Below are 18,068 nucleotides of genomic sequence, written 5' to 3'. Positions count from 1 at the left end.
TGAGCCTAAGGTGTCCTCATGGCAGTGCTAATGACCCCGCTTTATTACAAATATCCCTGCAGCCTTCAATCACTGCAAACTGAAGTCGAACAAAGTAATTTAAAAATGGGAGGCTCCTTTATTCTTGCCTTCCGGTCAACCACCATGACACAGGCTTACAGAGCCATGTTGGCTTTTCCTTGCAGGAAAAGCAATATACTTGTCACGAGCAACACAGTCTTTCTTCATTTCCTACCAGCTGCCTACGTGAAAGAGCTGAGCACACAGCCCAAGCTGGGCTTCCAAACAAGCAACTGCAAAGGAACAGCACCGAGAAGCAATTGGTGTCGGCTTACAGCGAAATCTGAAATAAAGCGAAGACAAACGGGACCGCTGGGAACACAGCCGAGCCAACGGCCAAGCATGGGCATGGCAATTGCTCAAGTAAGATGCAGACGACAAAGCCAAGCTCAGGACCACGTGGAGCTCATGCGCATTTCGGGGTGTACTTTTATCTCATGCTCAGTATTGCGACATTCTAAAATCCTTAGCATCAGGAGTTCATTATAAATATTTAGAAACACTGAATGATAACAGCAGTGAACTTGTTCACGTTGCTAACACATTGGATGTAATTGTACATTAAGCACCAGCAATAAGTTTCCTTTTTGCCAAACAATTATGTCAGACAAACATCTGGTTGTAGACAACATGGCTTCTGCATCAAACTAATACAGTTCTTATAGACACAGTCACACACATACACAAAATTACACTTCAAGGCTGGATATAGTGTTTAATAATGCTACCGCCCCAATTTACTTCAATAGCTGCAGCAGCATTTGTTTGTTGGGTTGTTTTTGTTCAGAAAAATTAAAGAAATATTGGCAAACAACGCACATTACTCAGCTGTGTTACTATTTCATAGAGTACTGACTGGAAGACGCTATAAGAATGTGCAGCAGACTTTCTGGGTCATGTCAGACTATGGAAACATTCCTTACAAAAATACCCTCCCCCTGCAAAGTCAGAATTATTCACTCTTTGAAAGTAAATGAACTAAAAACCAACAATAAAACAAGAGGAAAAATTAGCCCAAAGCTTGGTGATTTCCCACAAGAAGAGCATGGCCTCTAAAGTTGCCTTTCCTGGCAGACGCAATCATGATCAAAGCTAGAACAAAAAGAGTTAACACTGTCTCAGAAAAAAAGAAAAAGGAAGAAAGAAAAAAAGCCCGTGGCTCTTGTGCGGCAATCATCACATCTTTTTTTCCAGTGATATAAACATCTTTGTTTGTTAGGCACTCCAAGTTCATGTCTCCGATGTTATTCCAACATTTACTTTTCTCAGTGTCTCACTGCCTGTATAATTTTCTTTTAATTAAGACTGGAAACATTCTGGAAAGCTTCTTTGGGTAATGCACTTTGTTTGTGTGTTGTTTCTCGTCAGCTGAACTGCATATTACCAAAGAAGGCTGCGGAGAGTATTTCCTGTAATATGAAAGGATTCTGTTGAAGATACAGGGAACACTGCCCTAGAAAGTTACTTTTTTTTTTTCCCCCAGAAACATAAAAAAAATCCAAAATAAAAAAAGAAAAAGAAAAAGAAAATGTTCTTCAAGTTGTTGGCACGATGGAGTCCCGCTCGGCCTGTCTCATGAGCTGTGTGTCATCCAGTGCACCATTGCTACCCTGTCTCAGGAAGGATGCTCCTCACCAGACAGACACCCCTGCCCCAGGAGGCCACCTCTTGCCTTGCTTAGAGTGCACCCGGGTGTCATGTGCTGCTGCGTGGTGGCCACTGAGCCCAGCACACAGCCACCTCCTTGACAACGTTGGCCTTGGACAGCAACGCTGATCTTCCAGCCATAAACAGTTGCAGTAGTAAGAGCCATCTCCAGCCAAATATCCACAAAAGCTCTGCAGAATGGTCCATATGCATTTTTGTCCTTGTAAGGAGATGTGCTGTTTACAAGAAACACAATTAACTAAAGGAAAAAAAAAGACCCTACTGTACAATATTTACATCTAGAGGCTGGGCCAGTATTTGGTCCATAAAATCAATTAAAAAAAATTCATATAGGAAGTGATCCAGTCCTGTAGGATCTGTCCGTCATCAGCTGTTGGTAAAGGTCCTTCCAGGGGAGGCCTCGGGCCTGTAGTCATATTTATTCAGTGTACTGGGATAATAGGTTGTCGTGTACACATTGGTTTGCTGCAATGGGTAGAAGTTGGTCCTGTCATCTGGTATCAAATTGTTCTTGTTAAGTGTCTGTAAAAGAGAAGAGGAGATGACAGGCATGGCAATGGTGCCGCATAATTACTCTTTTCTACCTGCACACACCTCCCTCTCACCTGCCTTCTCCATCACGGTCTCTGTTGCAGCCACCACCGCCTTCCCTCCGGCTGGGAGAGTAAGATGGTACATCGTACTCACTATGGGGCTACTCTGCAGGGGACCACAGCTCCTGCCGGGTCTCCTTCGGTGGACCTGTCCTCAGCTACTGCTAGGGCCAGAAACCAGAGCCTTCTCCAGGGACCCGGAGTCTCCTGGTAGATGGCGTGTCGTCTGAACATCATTGTCACACAAAACCATGCTGGGCCTACACAAAAGTTGGTGATTAATGGCAGTGCTCAATCTAATCTCTTCCAAAATGCTCATGTTATAGCCTGCAGCTCCCTCTCAAACCAGTTGCCAAACAGCAGCTTTTTCTCTTTGGAAGAGCAGGTGTGCATTTACCTGATCTCCATCTCCATTGGTAGATATCCAGGTTTGGACCCCCCGATATTAAGTGTGTCACTTCTGTAAGCTACAGTATAAGTAACAAATCATGGTCACTTTTGGAAAAACTAAAATGACTTAAAAAAAAATTTAACAACCACGTAACAATTGTTGGCAACAACAACATAAAAAATGAGAACCACAAATGCCCCTTTTACCATAAAAATGTAGAGATGGGGCTTTTCTCCCTCCCCTCTTCCCCCCTTCTTTGCTTTTTGCAAGAATTACTATTATGCTTCCCACCAGCAAGCAGATGTCCCCCTTCCCCCAGATTAAAGCCCATTGCTATACCAGCCATCACCTATGCATAAGGATGAAATTCCATTGAGGGGGTGCAATAATTTTATGGAACTTTCTCCTTCATCTTTATAGTCATCTGATTTCTGTGAATTTGGCTGAGGAACATTTATGACCGTTTTTTTCAACTAACCCCTGGCTTAAATTTCTTCTACATCTCTCTGGCCTATGTCGCTCCTACGTGCACCTCTAATGGTTGTCATGCAGGGAACTCACTCCTTTGATTTGGGAGTCAACGCTCGGCGTGTTTGCTACGGAATCCTCATGATAGGGGCACAGCACATTTAAAGAGGGCATCAGCATCTCTCCTGTCTGGAGCAGAGGGATGGAGAGGTCTAATGAGGCAACTAGTCCTGGGACCTAATGGTTGTTGGGCCACAACCCGATGCTCCTGGGGGAACCACTTCACCTCAGTTCCCCCTTGAGACAAACAGCTCATACCCAACCAGCTCAGGGCAAGATGAAAATTAATTAACTAATGCTCAAGCCCATGAAATACCCAGCTCCATTAGCCCTTCTCGAGCCTTCTAACTTCAGCCACATAAACTTCAGGCATTGGGGCTCCATTGGCAAGCCAGGGAGAAGCCTCTTTCCTGCATGAAGGCAGGTGTGGATGAAAATTGCCTTCTGGGGGAGCCCCTGTCCCCCCCAGCCCTGGCAGCAGCAGGGCGACCTGCTGACAGTGGGTGCCCAACTTTTAGGAGTCTACAGTCAGGTGAGGGGGGTCTCGCCCTGTGCTTGTGCCCATGGCACAGTCAGGGCTTAGCCACATCCCAGCTGTGACTGCTGAAATGGTCAGAGCTACCCCTAGGCTCAAAGACAAGACCACAGGCAGTACATTTATCTCCCAATTTCTCTGTAATCGAGTAATTTTACTGCATGGGGAGGGGGAGAGGAGGAGGAAGAAAAGAAAATGCTTTCTTCTAATCCGATAGCAGACTGACAGTTATAGCTACCCTGAGAGCTGCGACTCCCAGTTTCATACAAGACATTAGGAGGAAAGGCTTTCCTATGGCAAAAGTACCCTGGCAAAGAAATTTCCCAATTGCTGGACTACTGAATAACTTTTTTGGAAATGGCCACTACCTGAAACATCTCATACATGAAATCCAGAGGAGACTCAGCCTCCTCCTGGTCTGACTATGATCTTTTCCTGCCTGGACTCTCTAAAATGAGCTCACAGCACGTCACTTGTAGGAATTAAGGAGAGAATTTGTATAGGCACGCTCAAAGTGACAAGTATTTCCAAGGAATGAGAATTTGTGCCCTTCAATATGGAAGGAAGAAAAGAAATGTCATGCTTTGCTCCCAGTCACCCAAAGAAATATTAAAATAGTGTGGGCAAGAGTCTGCTGCTTTGTGCTGGAGGCTGGGAAACAAGGAAGCCAGGCTCAGTCCTCTGCTGCTTGCTATGCTTCCTTGGGAAATCCAATTAACTTGCTCTCTGCTTCAGTGTCTTCTGACCCAGCTCGATAAAAACGATTGAGATCCCCTGTAGAAATGCACTTTGCTAAGTACTACCACTGAGTATTTGGGGGAACTGCTCTCTGGCGAACACCACAGGTGTTCATGCCGGCTGTACACGACGACTGCTATTTCCTATCAGTGTCTCTAGCCCAGGATACCCGCTGCAGGCAGCATAACCCCACGGCCACGGTCCACCCCAGCAGGAGGAAGAGGCTGATTCCCACTGCCACACTCCCTGGGCTCTCTTGAAGGTGGTCCAGCATCCAGGACTCATCTGGGTCACTTTTCAGGACAGTTAAGATTCATGACATGCCAGGATTACCACCTCTGAAATTTGGTGACATCAAAATCCTGACCTGAGATGGCTCAGGACCATCTTGATCTGAGGACAAAGAACTCAGGACTACGTTTTTGGCTTTCAGTTGGAAAATCTGTATGAGTTTCAACATGTCCCACAGTGTTTAAAACTAGCCCCTTACAGCAGACTTAGCATTTAATTAACACGATTTGCATTTTTTCTCTCTCTCTTGTCTTACTTTCATATAACATTTAATTAGGAAAAAACCCCACAACTGCTCCTTTGCTCTTTTTGGTTTTATTTTCGATGGAGGGCTTATATCTTAGGAAAATACCTTATGAAAATGGTTTAGCGGAATTTATAATGCAATTAGCTGCAAAGAATTTGTCTCCGGAAATGCTGTGATGGCAGTAGAGTCCTAAATCAGCATGATCAATGTGCACTGCCTTAACATTTCCCCACACAAACTTATTGTCTGTCTCATTTTAATAAATAGATGATTAGGTTCCTTGGCACTAGAAATTGCTTGATATTTTGAAGAAAGGAAATTAGGCAGCAGTGAATTTGAGAGATGTACACATACATACTCATGCACGCACTGCAGGAGAAAGGGTGCACAGTGACATCTCTCTGGGTGGGCTCCTGTGATGTTTTTACTAAGAGCTTTAACCCTTGCTCTCGACCTGCAATTCTTCGCCGTGACAGTACAGAGATGGCTAACGACTTTCCCTTTGGAAGATATTTCCTCAATGCTATATGGGTTATGCCGTCAAGGTCAGAGCCTCCTGACAACTTGAACTCACTGGGGTTATTGTGGGGATGAAAACAGCCTGCTGCGCCCATAGGTGTTCCCACCGACATTTATCAGTCCCAATGGGAAAGGCCAAGAGTCGTCACCCCAGCACAACTACAGCTGATCACAAAAACTAACACAGAACAGACCCTTGCCCAATTCCTACGACTGCCTCTTCAGCTCAGCCACCTCTGAGCCAAGTCCCCGGTATTACAGTGGCCAAGAAGTGGTTGCCATATGCATACATTTAATTTTGTTCAGCTTTCTCCATTGGTATTTTGAGCCTAAGTCATCATTCAGATTTTCCATTTGTTACTTTTTCTCCAGCAATGCCTTGCCACTACTCCTCCAAATTCTGCCTCTGCTCCAAATCATTAAGTCATAATCCACTGACCTACTTGCTTACATTTTCCCAGATGTATCAAAACATCTTCATGCGTAACAGTATGGGACTTTCAGTACTACTCCCATCCTACAGCTGCATGTACAAGCTGTATAAACACTTCTTACACACATAAACAGGTCAAATGTTTCAATTTTCAATAAACAGTCACGAAAATTTCAAAACTTGACTTAAAAAGGGGAGGAACATCTCCCCACCCCCAATTAAAAGGAATTCCATATAGTTTTTGAGAAGCTAAAGTGAAAAGGATGCTTCTAAAAGCATCCGATACACATACAACTAATACTAAAATAAGGGCCATAAAGTAGATCCCATAGGGTGATATGCAATGGCAAGATTTCCTTAATCTTCTCACGCAGAAAGCACTCAGCTTTCTGGAGCTCAGCATTCGCTTTGAGCTCCAGATCTTCTTTTCTATTTTAGGGGTGGTGTGGGGGAAGAGTCAGCAAGTTTCCCAAGAGTTTTGTAGGTTAATCTTCACCAGCTATGCAGCACTACAGTCCCCGTGAAGTCAGTGAGCAAGGACAGTTTTCCCCAGCCTCACAGTTTCCCCACTATTTCTCTGTCAACAGGTATAATTTCAGTTCTTCCACCCCCCACTCATGACACTTCCTTCTTTAAAAAGGTAAAAAGAAGAAAGAAAAAGTTGGGTGACCTTCCTGGACAGCTTCAAACCACTCTGTCTAGTATTTATAGTTAAGTTCTCACCACTTTAACCTCTGCAGAGGCTGAACAACGCAGCGTGCACCTTTCCAATGGGCATGACCCATCAGAGGCGTGTCGCCTGTGCCAGGACTGACTGCAAAGTTGGAAGTTTCCATCTTGCAAGTTTGTCTGTAATGCTGAACGTCCCAGTGTACTAAAGAAAAACTTCCCCTTTCCTTCATCACAAAGTGAGCGCAGGCACTAAGGAACCAAGGGTAACAACTCTAGCCACTGCTAACCCTGGTCATTCACTGTGGACATAGGCAAAGGTCTAAAATTAGGGTCCTGGTAGCAGATGGCAACTTTGTAGTCAACCCATTCCCCTTAGCAATATCCAAATCAAGCCCATGTGCATCCTGCATCCTGCCTCTGCAGAAATCAGGGACAAAATTCCCACTGAACTCAGTCGCACAATTAGCCCTAAAAGAATTAAAGTAGCGTTTCCAATTTTCCTTGGAACAGCATCCAACAGACTTCCTGTAGCAACAGTGGGACGGCCATTACTCCCCCTCATCTCCATAGAAAATGGCGGGATAAGGGAATTGTGCAATGATGTAAGGAAGCCAAGATCCAACATTTAGCTTCTTTTGTGATCCTTTTAAGTCATTTGTTTCTTGCAGTGAAATCAGATTGAGCAAAATGCCTTTTCGATGCAGATCAGCTGTTTTATGGAGCTAGTCATGCCTTCTTGTTAAAGGATGTTACTTTTTGTGTTCTAGGAACATTAGCCAAATGACTTAGGGTTGTGGAAACATATTAATATTATGAAACATTTCCCACAGCTTGTACATCTCTGGAAGTACCAAGGCAGAGATCTCAGAATTATAATTAACCAGTAAATTTGGAAATAATTAGCATAATAATTACATTTGAACAAAATAAACCATACAACTAAAATAACCTCTTTTGGCAATAATTGACACCAGGAAAATAAATGACGTCTGGCCCACCCACATGCTCCCTTTCTTCTGATCCACCGGATGCCACCACGCTGCTGTGCCTCTCGAGCTATGCATTACAAATGACCCTGGAAAGATGGAAAGTTGCCAGAAAGACCTTATGAGACCTGTGTATTTACTGCAAGCTAAGAGTGATTTTTAAGACTTTAATGATTCTTCTCTCCGATCTTTCTTAAAAATTTGCTTAGTGTCTTACACTATACAAACTATCTCACCTGATGCTTTTATAAAATCTCTTGAGCTGTGCCTACACTGAAGTCAAAGGTTGCAGTGGCCAGGGTTTATGTGTTGAGTTTTTTCTGATGAATTCAATAAGGCTGTTTGCAGGATTTACAGTGAAGTGTAGATGTAGCGATGAGGAACCTATTTTCTATAAAAGAAGGTTTTTCCTCTCAAAAAGAGATACAAAAAAATCCCACTGGGACACTAAACTTATGATTGCATGTTCTTTTTGGATGGAAGCTTACCATATTTTTAGACTGGAAATTCTTTGTTCATTGTTATTGGTAAATAAATTAAACAACCCCCAAATGACAGCAGCATCTGTAGATGTGCTTGGGTTGACAATGGAACTAACATTCAATTATAAGAAAATGAATAGCTACAGTTTTTTATAGCTGTTTGAAAATAGCTGTTTTATCCTTATACTTAGGAGGGAGTGAGGTTATATTACTGCCATTTTAAACTTATAAAAACCTTCAGAGTTGGCAACATAAAGGACCATTTTCAGAAAGATGCTTTGGCACATCTCTGACTTTAAGCACATGAGTAAGATGACAAAACAAACTGTATGTAATAGTAAAGCAAACTGAAGTGAGTCCCTGCGTAGAGCTAAATCCAGGTTTAAGTATTTTTCTGAACTGGAAACTGATGTCCGAGTTGTTGATGGAAATCTTCCCACTGGCAAGTGCAGGTGCCTAGCCTAAAGCTTGCTATTCATCCCTGGCTTGCCAGTAATTTGGTGGTGGCAACATCCATGACGTGGCGTCCAGACACAAAAGAGGAATTCAGGGCTGCCCCAAGCTGCTTCCCAATATAGCTGGTGCCCAGGATATAGCAGACATGATCTCAGCTGTGTGGGAAGGTGTAAACTGTCTCCTTGGTGCACTGCTATGCGTCAGTGTATGCCCTTCCTGGGTCCCTCACGTACACTATAGCGTTACTACAGGGGCTCATGAGCGGAGCTACAGCACCTGCCCTTGTGCATGTTCTATCAGACTAACTCACCAGAGGTATAATCACTGCCTTCTAAATCTAAGTTTAGTAATCTGCATTGGGTGCAGATGATCATCTAGAGCAACTGGGCTAGACTGGGCTTCCGCTGACAGTAACTGGTAAGGCCACAGCAGCCGGCTGCAGGTCTGTCTGGGGAAGGCAGTTCTCTCTGCCTCATTGCAGTTACATTGGAGCAAGCAGCCCGCAATTTTCGGATGGCCTCAGAGCTGCTTATGCTGGTGAATTACCAACACAAGTCATGCAGCCTGGTGCCAGCCCACAGCACTACATTTAGACTGAGAATTGCAAAGGTGTAACAGCAGTGGTGCAAAAAAAAAAAAAAAAGTAGTAAAAATAGAAATAAAAGTAAAAACTGGCCTAATTTGCCATCTGCTAACTCCGTTCAGTCTCTTATAGTCTTATTGCTTTCCAAGTATCTCCCACCCTCTAAATAGCTGCTTTTTGATTATTTTCCTCAAGGTTGCTTTGTTTTCTCCCCATGCTGCATCTCACCTTGTTATTTCCTCTCTACATTTATAATCTCCCCAGGTCATTTTCCATTATTTCTATAGCAATGGCTGTTTTTTTGACACACCTCCCAATTTAATATCTTCTGCTAGTTTAATTAACACACTGACTGCACCCTCTCCAAGCTCTTTAATGAAGTATTAAATAAAGCCAAACCTTGCATTACTGCTTGCGGTGCCCCACACAACTCCTCCCCATACCCCTGTATGTTCCCATTACCAATTGCCTGATGTTCACAGTCCATTAGCCAGGTTTCAATCTCTGCAGCAGTGTTCTTGTCCAAGCCAATTTCTACTTACATGTCACAAGATTATTTCAGACACCAATATAATCCTCTTTTCTTTAGGTGTATGGACCAATGAAGCTACCTTTTTAACCAGCTGAGAATCTACCCTTATGCAGCTCGGTCTCGTGCTTTCCCTTCATCCTCTAATGCTGAAACTCTGTGCAAAAAGTGTTCGTGTTTGCTTTCTTCCTGCTCAGGATTAGGTCCTGGCTCAGCTGTCAGTTCAGCCCAACCACCTTTCATTTCGTCAGGGTATGTATGTGACATGTTGCCTCTCAAATATTAAATCAGATTTGCCTGCATATTAACACTGACACAGATTTGTTTCAATGAGCTTCCATCGCTGTAACTGAAAGCACAGTTGAGTCAATCCCATTTGTTTCTCCTGGTTTCACTCTCTAGTATGGCCCCAACTCTGCCAAATTTTAAAGACCAAGCGGGATTTAACACCCCATTGATATGCTTTGTTGAATGAGGAACGTCCAGGCATATTCTATCGATTGTGGGCCTGTATGATTACAGATCATTTCTCTTATCCCCAAATCCAACTGGTGTTTCTCACACAGACTTACTGCAGCTACTTGTGTGACTTCAGTGCATTGGACTTTGGTAGCTTAACAGGGACTCAATTAGCTGGGAGGAAATTGGCCTGCTTTTTTACAAACACTTTTGTATTACCTTTGCATTTCATGGCACTGGGGGTTTGCCCAAGATCCATGATATTTATAAAGGTAATTGGAGTTGTTCATTAGCTGGTTCTCACAGACTCTGGGATACAGTCCATCTAGACTCCTTCATCCGCAGATTTTCAGTTCTTTCCTTTATTCACATGCTTTGTGCCAAATTTCACGACGATGTTAGAGCTGACTTAATGAGGATTCCCCCAGCCATAGGGGAATGCAGGCAGAGCTACTCCTGCTTACCCTACGCCAAACCTATTGTGCATATATAAATGATGTACCAGGGAAAGGTGGCAACGGATGTAGTGTTGCTGCAGCCTTTGCAGCCTGTGTGGTGGCAGCAGCCAGCACATCCTGAGCAGCCCTGAGCTCTCAATTGCTCTTTAGGACAGGCTGGTCATGGTTCAGGAAAAAACAGCTCAGGTATTTCAGCTGTCCTCTCTCAGAGCTGCCAAACACGTTCTGGACATTCAACTCTAGTTCTGAATACTGACACAGCTATCTATTTTGCATGTATGCAGTGAGATTTCTTTATAATTCTACTTAAAAATCCATTATTCGCTAGTGGAGCTATTCCAGATGAATACTGAGGCAGCTCCCCTCCAAGTGTACCGCAAAGGTTCTGTGTTTTCTGGTATTTATTGTTTGTCTAATATTATCCTCTCCCTTTGCTTTAGCTCCTTGCCTCTTTCATGGCTCCGTTTAAACTCTTCTGCAAACACGTAATTAATTCTTCCTGCCTATCTTGGAGGCACTGAGGATTTCCCAGTTCAGCTAATGCGCATAACACTGCCAGCCAGAGCTCCGAGGAGACAAGGAGGCAAGACCACTTCAAGCACCTGGACCAAGGGAGAACCATGAGCAAATGAGGCTAGGGCATATTTGAAATATTCCTCTTCTGACCAGTAGAGGGAAGTCATGTAAATACACAGCAGTCAGTGCAGTGCGACTTGGTTATTCCCATTCCTGCAGTTCTTCTTCGTTTAATTCTCCTTCTTCCAGCACAGGTGGGTGGGTGGGGGCAGATACACGTCAACCTCAGAGAAATTAGGAAAGGCAAAAATTGCAAGAAAAAGGTAATATCAATTATTAGATCAATTAGCGTAGATGGAAAAATCAGATAAACTTTTGAACAGATCTGCCTGTCTTCAGGTCTGAAATAGCAGCTCACATGTTCAAAAACCTGCCAGCTTTTTCCAGCTGTACTCATTGATCTAACTAAAACCAAACCAAAACAAAATAAAACTTGTCTGCCTACAAACCTGTCTTGCCTGCATCCACAGATTATCACAGCTGCAGTAATACAACCCCAAAGAAAGGCTAATGTGAGCATCCATGATGACTAGCCTAGCCTGTAAGAAGGCAGAGCATGGACCACACCCCTGACCTGGGTGTAGAGAAGATACGCCTGGTTGTACAAGGAGGAGGAGAGAAGGCTGAGTCAACAGACAAAAACATGACAGGATGAATATGAAGCATCTACCCCCAGTGTCACTTAGCACTTCTCAGTATGGCTTAAAGAGAAAAACAAAAAGTAATCCCAAAAGCTGGACTCTCTCAAAATGGTGGGGGAGGAGGAACAATGTGGATTCCCACCCCACGGTGAGCAGCAACAGCCCTGCGAAGTAATGAAGGGGTTGTAAGAAAAGCGGACGGAGCGGGGACCAGTTCCCACTGGGGGACCATTGTGAGCAGCTGCTTAGCATCCCAGAGGCAGCAGGAGCAAGGAAACATTTGATCCGAATTGGCAGTTTCCCCTACTCTTAAATAATGTATCTATGAGAGGGAGATATCTGTGACTTGCACACGGCAACCCACTGAGCCACTGCTGCCATGGGGTGAGGACACCTCCAAGAGATGCACATCACTCTACAGGCACAACCATCCTAGGACAGCCACACCTCCAGGCATGCCTGACTGCTCAATTTGACTCGACCCAGTGCTATAAAGGGGAGAAAAGACACTAATAGATTTTGACTGAGATGCACCACTTAATCCTTTTTTCCCCATCAGTAAGCTTTCTTGCTTTCCCTTCCTAGCAGGCATTATGTAAATTGAGAGTCCCCTGAAGTGATATTTGCAACTGCAGGATCATACAAGAAAGGGCACAATGCTCCTTTGCCAATACAACCCCCTGCCCCTACTATTCTTTTTCAAATAATACTATACTCATGGTAAGTACTAAAAATATGTACTCTACCATTCAAGCACTTAATGTTCTTAAATGCCACTTTGTTCAGGGGAAATAGTCTTTGTTAAACATGAAATTCACTGGGAACAAAATTTATGTTTCAATGTGATTTACTATATTTTTATACATATATATGTATTTATTTTTTCCAGCTGATTACATCAGCTAAATCTCTCTCTAAAACACCATGCAGCTAAAGCAAATACTTAAGGGAGGCTGTTGATAACTTATTGACGACGTTGGGTATCATCACTGCTGGCTTATGTCTGAACTTTACAGCCACTTCCTGGGGCTTGAATGATGGACAGTGAAAGGGTCACCGGGAAAAGAAAAAAGCTTATATCACAGTGCTATCAGTGTATGAGCTGTGATCACTACAAATAAATGGGTTAGCCAATTTTAGTTGAAGTAGCAACATATCAAATTAAGCGATAGGACACTGAAGCCCAAAGTTTTCCATGGTAGAGAGAAACAAACATCCTCAGAGACAAAGGCTGACTTAGACAAACATTCCCCTAAGGCACTTGACAGTAGTTAAAGCTCATTTAAACTTGAACCACTGGCTGTCTCAGCGCTATAAAAAGGTGTGATTTTCAGTGGCAATGAAAATGACCATCACCAAGAGAGAGACATTTAAAATCTATACAGGGATCCACTTTCCTATACCCTGAGCTTTATTTCTTTTTGCAACGTTGAAAGCCACACCAAACACCCAGCCTGTTGTTTTATTCAGAAGGATTCTTCTTCCAAAGACAGAATTGGTTTCTGTTTCATATGGCTCCACGTTAGTATTTTATTGCCATGAATTATTCAGGATTAGTAATGAAGTGTGGATCACAATGTCCGGAGTCCTTCGCAGGGGGTGTCTGCTCTGCACCATTATTTGATTCTCAACAGCATTCTGTTGAGAACTGAGCAACAGTTCTCACTTTATTAAAAAAATATTCATTGTAGCTTCTAATTTATACAGAGTCCCAAGTGATCTACTGAATATTCCCCCCATTTTCTGGTAGCTGCATTTATATTTGCTGTATACCTTTGGGCAAGTGCAGGACTCTCAGTCCTACTGAAGTTAATGTATTGTTCTGATGCCGTCCTAGAAACTTCAGGTATCAGGTGATACATCAAATATTTAGTTTCCCTCCTTCATTGCCATATCCTGCAATCTCACTCAGTTCTCACCTCATCTTCCTCCACAATAAATTTGCTCATTGACATAAATGACTGTTTTGCTTGAGCACAACTTCATTGTTTGGCCCTTAGCTTCTACGAGAGTAGCGGTGATGCCCAGAGCAGATGCAATGCTCAGGTGCTTCCTCAGCTTATTTACATCAGAGGCACCAGTACCGAAAGAGTTTGACTGCGTGACTCATGACTAAAGCTGTGTTCAAGGAAGGAAGGACAGAGGGAGGTCTGCCCAGCACAATCAAGAAGAAAATCTGCAGAATCATCATCATAACCACCCTGCAAACTTACATTTCTCACTAATCCCATCTGGCCTGATCCAAAGGCCATTGGATTTTGGATTTGGACCAATGTGCAGATGCCTTTGCCGGTCCAAATCCCGTGTAGAATAAAATGTTGGCGCTCTTTATTGGCAGAAGATTTAGCAATAGGAAGAAGTTCAGTCCAAACCCTTTCTCTATGTGTGGCTGTTCCAAGAGTTCCTAATTCACAAGGGCTCAACCTTGACCCTACACCCTCCTGCTTCTATTGCAGGATCACCTGGCTTTTCATCAGCGTGACTCTAATTAAAGTAACTCACATGAGTAAGTCACTAAGTAGCTGAAGTAAAGTGTTAAAAAAGAGGATCTCCTCTCTGCTTTGATAGCCAGTTATTAACTAATCGGCGTGGCAGTACTGAGAAGGTTGTAGGTGGTTCTGTAACATATCATGCCAAAATGTGAAGAGCAGATAATTTTTATTTCATTATGCTCTTGTTCTGCACAGTCCTCAATATTGTCGGAGTGCTGTATGAACTTTAACCAATTAATGAAACATGAACTGCTTATTAGGTGACCCAAAAGGTCTCTCCCCTACGATCTGTGAATAACAAATCAAAATCAACATGCTGCTGGTAAATGCATATGCATGAAATCTTTTAAGACATCATGGCTAAAATAGCTAATAATAAACCTCACAGCATTCTTGAGAAAGAAAAACAGGAAGAGAAAAGAAGCCAGCAAAAATAAAACACTCTTCTGCAAAACACTGCCTAGGCAAGTTAGCATCAGCTAAATGATCAATAGGTCACCATTATGTATGATATTTACATCTGATCTGCATTACTGCATTGCTGTGCTGAAATGTCCAACAAGGCTCGTATCAGCTAGCACTTCCTTCATTAAAATCTGCCTTCATATAAAATTCACCTTGATTTATGAGTTTGCATTCAGTGCTGTACATTTGAATGTAACACTGCCAAACTTTCTTCTCTGTTCACCTGCTGGTTGGAGAGCAGAGATATTTCAGGATGAAAACAAAACTAAAGATGGTTGCAGAAGGCTTATTATTATCAAAGAATGGAAAATAATAGACTTGTGCATATGCTCAGCCTTCTGCTGCCATCATGTCACTGTGTATTATCATTTTCTGTTACTGAAAAGTAGTCTACACACCATGTATTTCCTTAATCATGGATTTATTAACTCTTTCACACACACACACAAACCTACAATGATTCTTTTACTTTCATTACCTAAAAATGTTGGGGGCAGTTTTCTTGGTATCTGCTGAATTGAAACTTACTTGGGTTTAGAATCTAGAATTTCAGGTGTTTTCACTTTCTTTCATACATACACATTTTAAATTCAGATGGGCCCTTATCCAAGCTCAGTCCAATGCTCATTTTCCAGAAGGTGAATTTTAGCTCCTCCATCATTTGGATGTTAATTGTGTAGCATCACAATAAAACCACACATGCTCCTTGAAGGCATGAAAAACTCCCTCCTGACCCTTAGAAAAATCTGCCAGCTATTCCTAAATATAAAGCTGGCTAATAACAAGTTCTGTAAGTAATTACACAGCACAGAGCACACAGAGCCTTCCTCTTACTGCACTAACACTGTATTCTTCAAGGGAACACTGAGGAGTGGCAGATTTGTAGTATTAAATGAGACATTTTCAGGCAAGAGTTGAAGAAAGGAGGGCCAATAGAGAAGATAAACATAAGGAAATATTCAACAGGAATAGAGAAAAGGGGCTTCACCTGGTAAACAGATTTTACCCTTTCTGTACATCTCTTTGCCTCATTCACCACTCTGAAAGTGTATGACTCAAGTTCTTCTCAGCAAGTAGCCCCTTTGCTCCTAAACATTTAGTTTTGGTCTGTCCAATGACTGCAGATTTATGCATTTGAACTCTTTCACTTCCTAACATTCTATAAATAAGCCCCGTCTGGTCTATCTCTCCTTGTGTCCAAGTCCCTTCTCCCCCCAGCCTAACTCATACAGTCCCAGTTAGCTAATGCTTTCCTTTAAATAAATTGGACTTTTCAAAACTTGATCTGATGCCTAGGCTCTTATGTCCCTCGAAAGAAGACTCTAACAGCTGCTCACTGTTACTACACACTACATCAAGTATTCAGAGATGGATCTATCAAAGAGGTCAACTCCCTCCTGATACTACATTAACTAATCTGCTGCTATTTTAAACTTTGCTTAGCTTTGTTATTACTTCTACTCCACTGCACCACTCGGCACAGACATATTGCATTTCATAATCCATTTACCTAATTGATCAAGACCATTCTGTGAACAACTTCATCCACTTAAATTTTAGCCATTCTTCCTATTTTAGCATCATCTGATAACATATGATAGCACAATATAAATAATGAAGAAAATGTTAACACAAGGCCAACCCTGTAAATACCTGCTTTTGGCCACAAAAATAAATTTGTCTCTTTTCTTCATTGTTTGCTATGCAAGAAACATGGGGATACTCTTGCTCATCTCTTTATTCCTGCAAGCTTTTCTCATCTGGGTCTTCCTATTGACTTTGCCACACCTGCTCACATAACTGAATGGATTACTCTCATAGTTTGAAGCTTCCAGGATGACGTCCCAGTTCTTTACCTGTCTTAATAATTTATTACCTAACCCATATATGCAGAGTGTGTAGAATAATACATCCTGTGAAACTTTGTTAAAAGCCTCTGAAAATCCCAATATGTCTGCTGCTTCCCTCCTATCTAGATCAATATTTATTTAATTTAAAAAAGGAATCCAATTTGCTTGACATGATTTACTTTCCACAAATCCATGCTGACTCGCATTATGATGCTGCACCCTTATAAAACTGTATGCAACTGTAGCCTTATGCTGCTAGGAAATGTATTTTTGAGACTGCATTTATAGGCAGCAGGATCCTCTGAGGGACTGCAATGCCCAACACAAGGAATTCAGCACATGCTTATTGCCAAACTGGTCTGTTATTTTCCAGCTCAAACTGTTTTCCTTTAAAACACCAAAGCAACATTGAGTCTTTTCAAATGATTTGATGCAAGCTCTTAGTTCTGATGCATATTCACATTGCAAATCATGGCCATGTATCAGGAATCATCCTGTGCCCAGCATTATAAAATCCCTACATAGAAACGGTCCCCAACACCCAGGGAGTTTAGACTACGGCAACAGTCCTACTGTTGATCTTATTGTTGGGTCTCAGTCAGAAGCCAGGCCAGATCAGCAGAAACAGACAATCAAAATGTCAACAGCACATAGTATATGAAGGAGCAAGCAGCTACAGGGTTTCCTTCTGTTTTGTGGTCATGTCCCAAACAATGCTCCACACTGTTCAAGTGACCTTAGGCAGGCTTTTCCTCCCGTGGTGACATGAAGCCCGTTCAGCCATCCCACTGCTCACTTCTCTGATCCCACACTTCACCTGGAGACCGATGTTCAAATACAGCGATGCGCTACTGTCTCAGATAGTGTCTCTTGCACCCTTAGTCCTATCTGCTCAGATAACAGGTGATGGTCTCTTTAGTAAGCAGACATGCCAACAGAGTATGTCACTTCAATACTCATCTTCTCCTAAGGCTTCAACTCCCAATTCTGCTGCTATCATTGAATTCTGCATGGCTGCCTGAGGTAAGTTCTGTCCAGTACTGATAGAGGGGGCAGAACCCTCTCTGCTTTCTCATTCTTTCCAATTTGGCAGTTCCCAAAGCATTTCCAGAATCTCATCCTACCAATAAGCATTTTCCCAGCTATTTGTCTAATGAAGTTTCCATTTTTATTCTTCCTCCCCTCCGTTTCCTCTTACCACGCACTAACAATGCACTGAACTGAGCTCTTACTGATTTCTCAGAGGACAATTTGTATGCATACAATAGTCAGAATGGGCTGGAGTATCTTGGTATGTACTTGCCAGACTGGCATTCATCAGGACTGTGAAACAGAACAAAATCCCATTGCAGTAATGGGACTTTTTAACCCCTTTGTGACAGTATGGCTAAATGCCCCTTCAACCCCACATGTAAT

General features: G+C 42.6%; 1 protein-coding gene across 1 annotated transcript in view; it reads right to left on the bottom strand.

Moving 5' to 3' along the window:
• Positions 1 to 218: 218 nt before the first annotated feature.
• The window catches only part of SEMA5B (semaphorin 5B), a 275,812-nt gene continuing 257,962 nt past the window's right edge, over positions 219 to 18,068 (bottom strand). Inside the window, exon 24 of the mRNA XM_072874250.1 lies at positions 219 to 2,250. Coding sequence (XP_072730351.1) covers positions 2,095 to 2,250 — 156 coding nt within the window. The 3' untranslated portion in view covers positions 219 to 2,094. The remainder of the gene's footprint in view (positions 2,251 to 18,068) is intronic.

Source organism: Ciconia boyciana, chromosome 10 (assembly GCF_034638445.1).
Source record: "Ciconia boyciana chromosome 10, ASM3463844v1, whole genome shotgun sequence".
Classification (NCBI taxonomy): domain Eukaryota; kingdom Metazoa; phylum Chordata; class Aves; order Ciconiiformes; family Ciconiidae; genus Ciconia; species Ciconia boyciana.
This window is presented reverse-complemented; position numbering and strand designations above follow the sequence as displayed.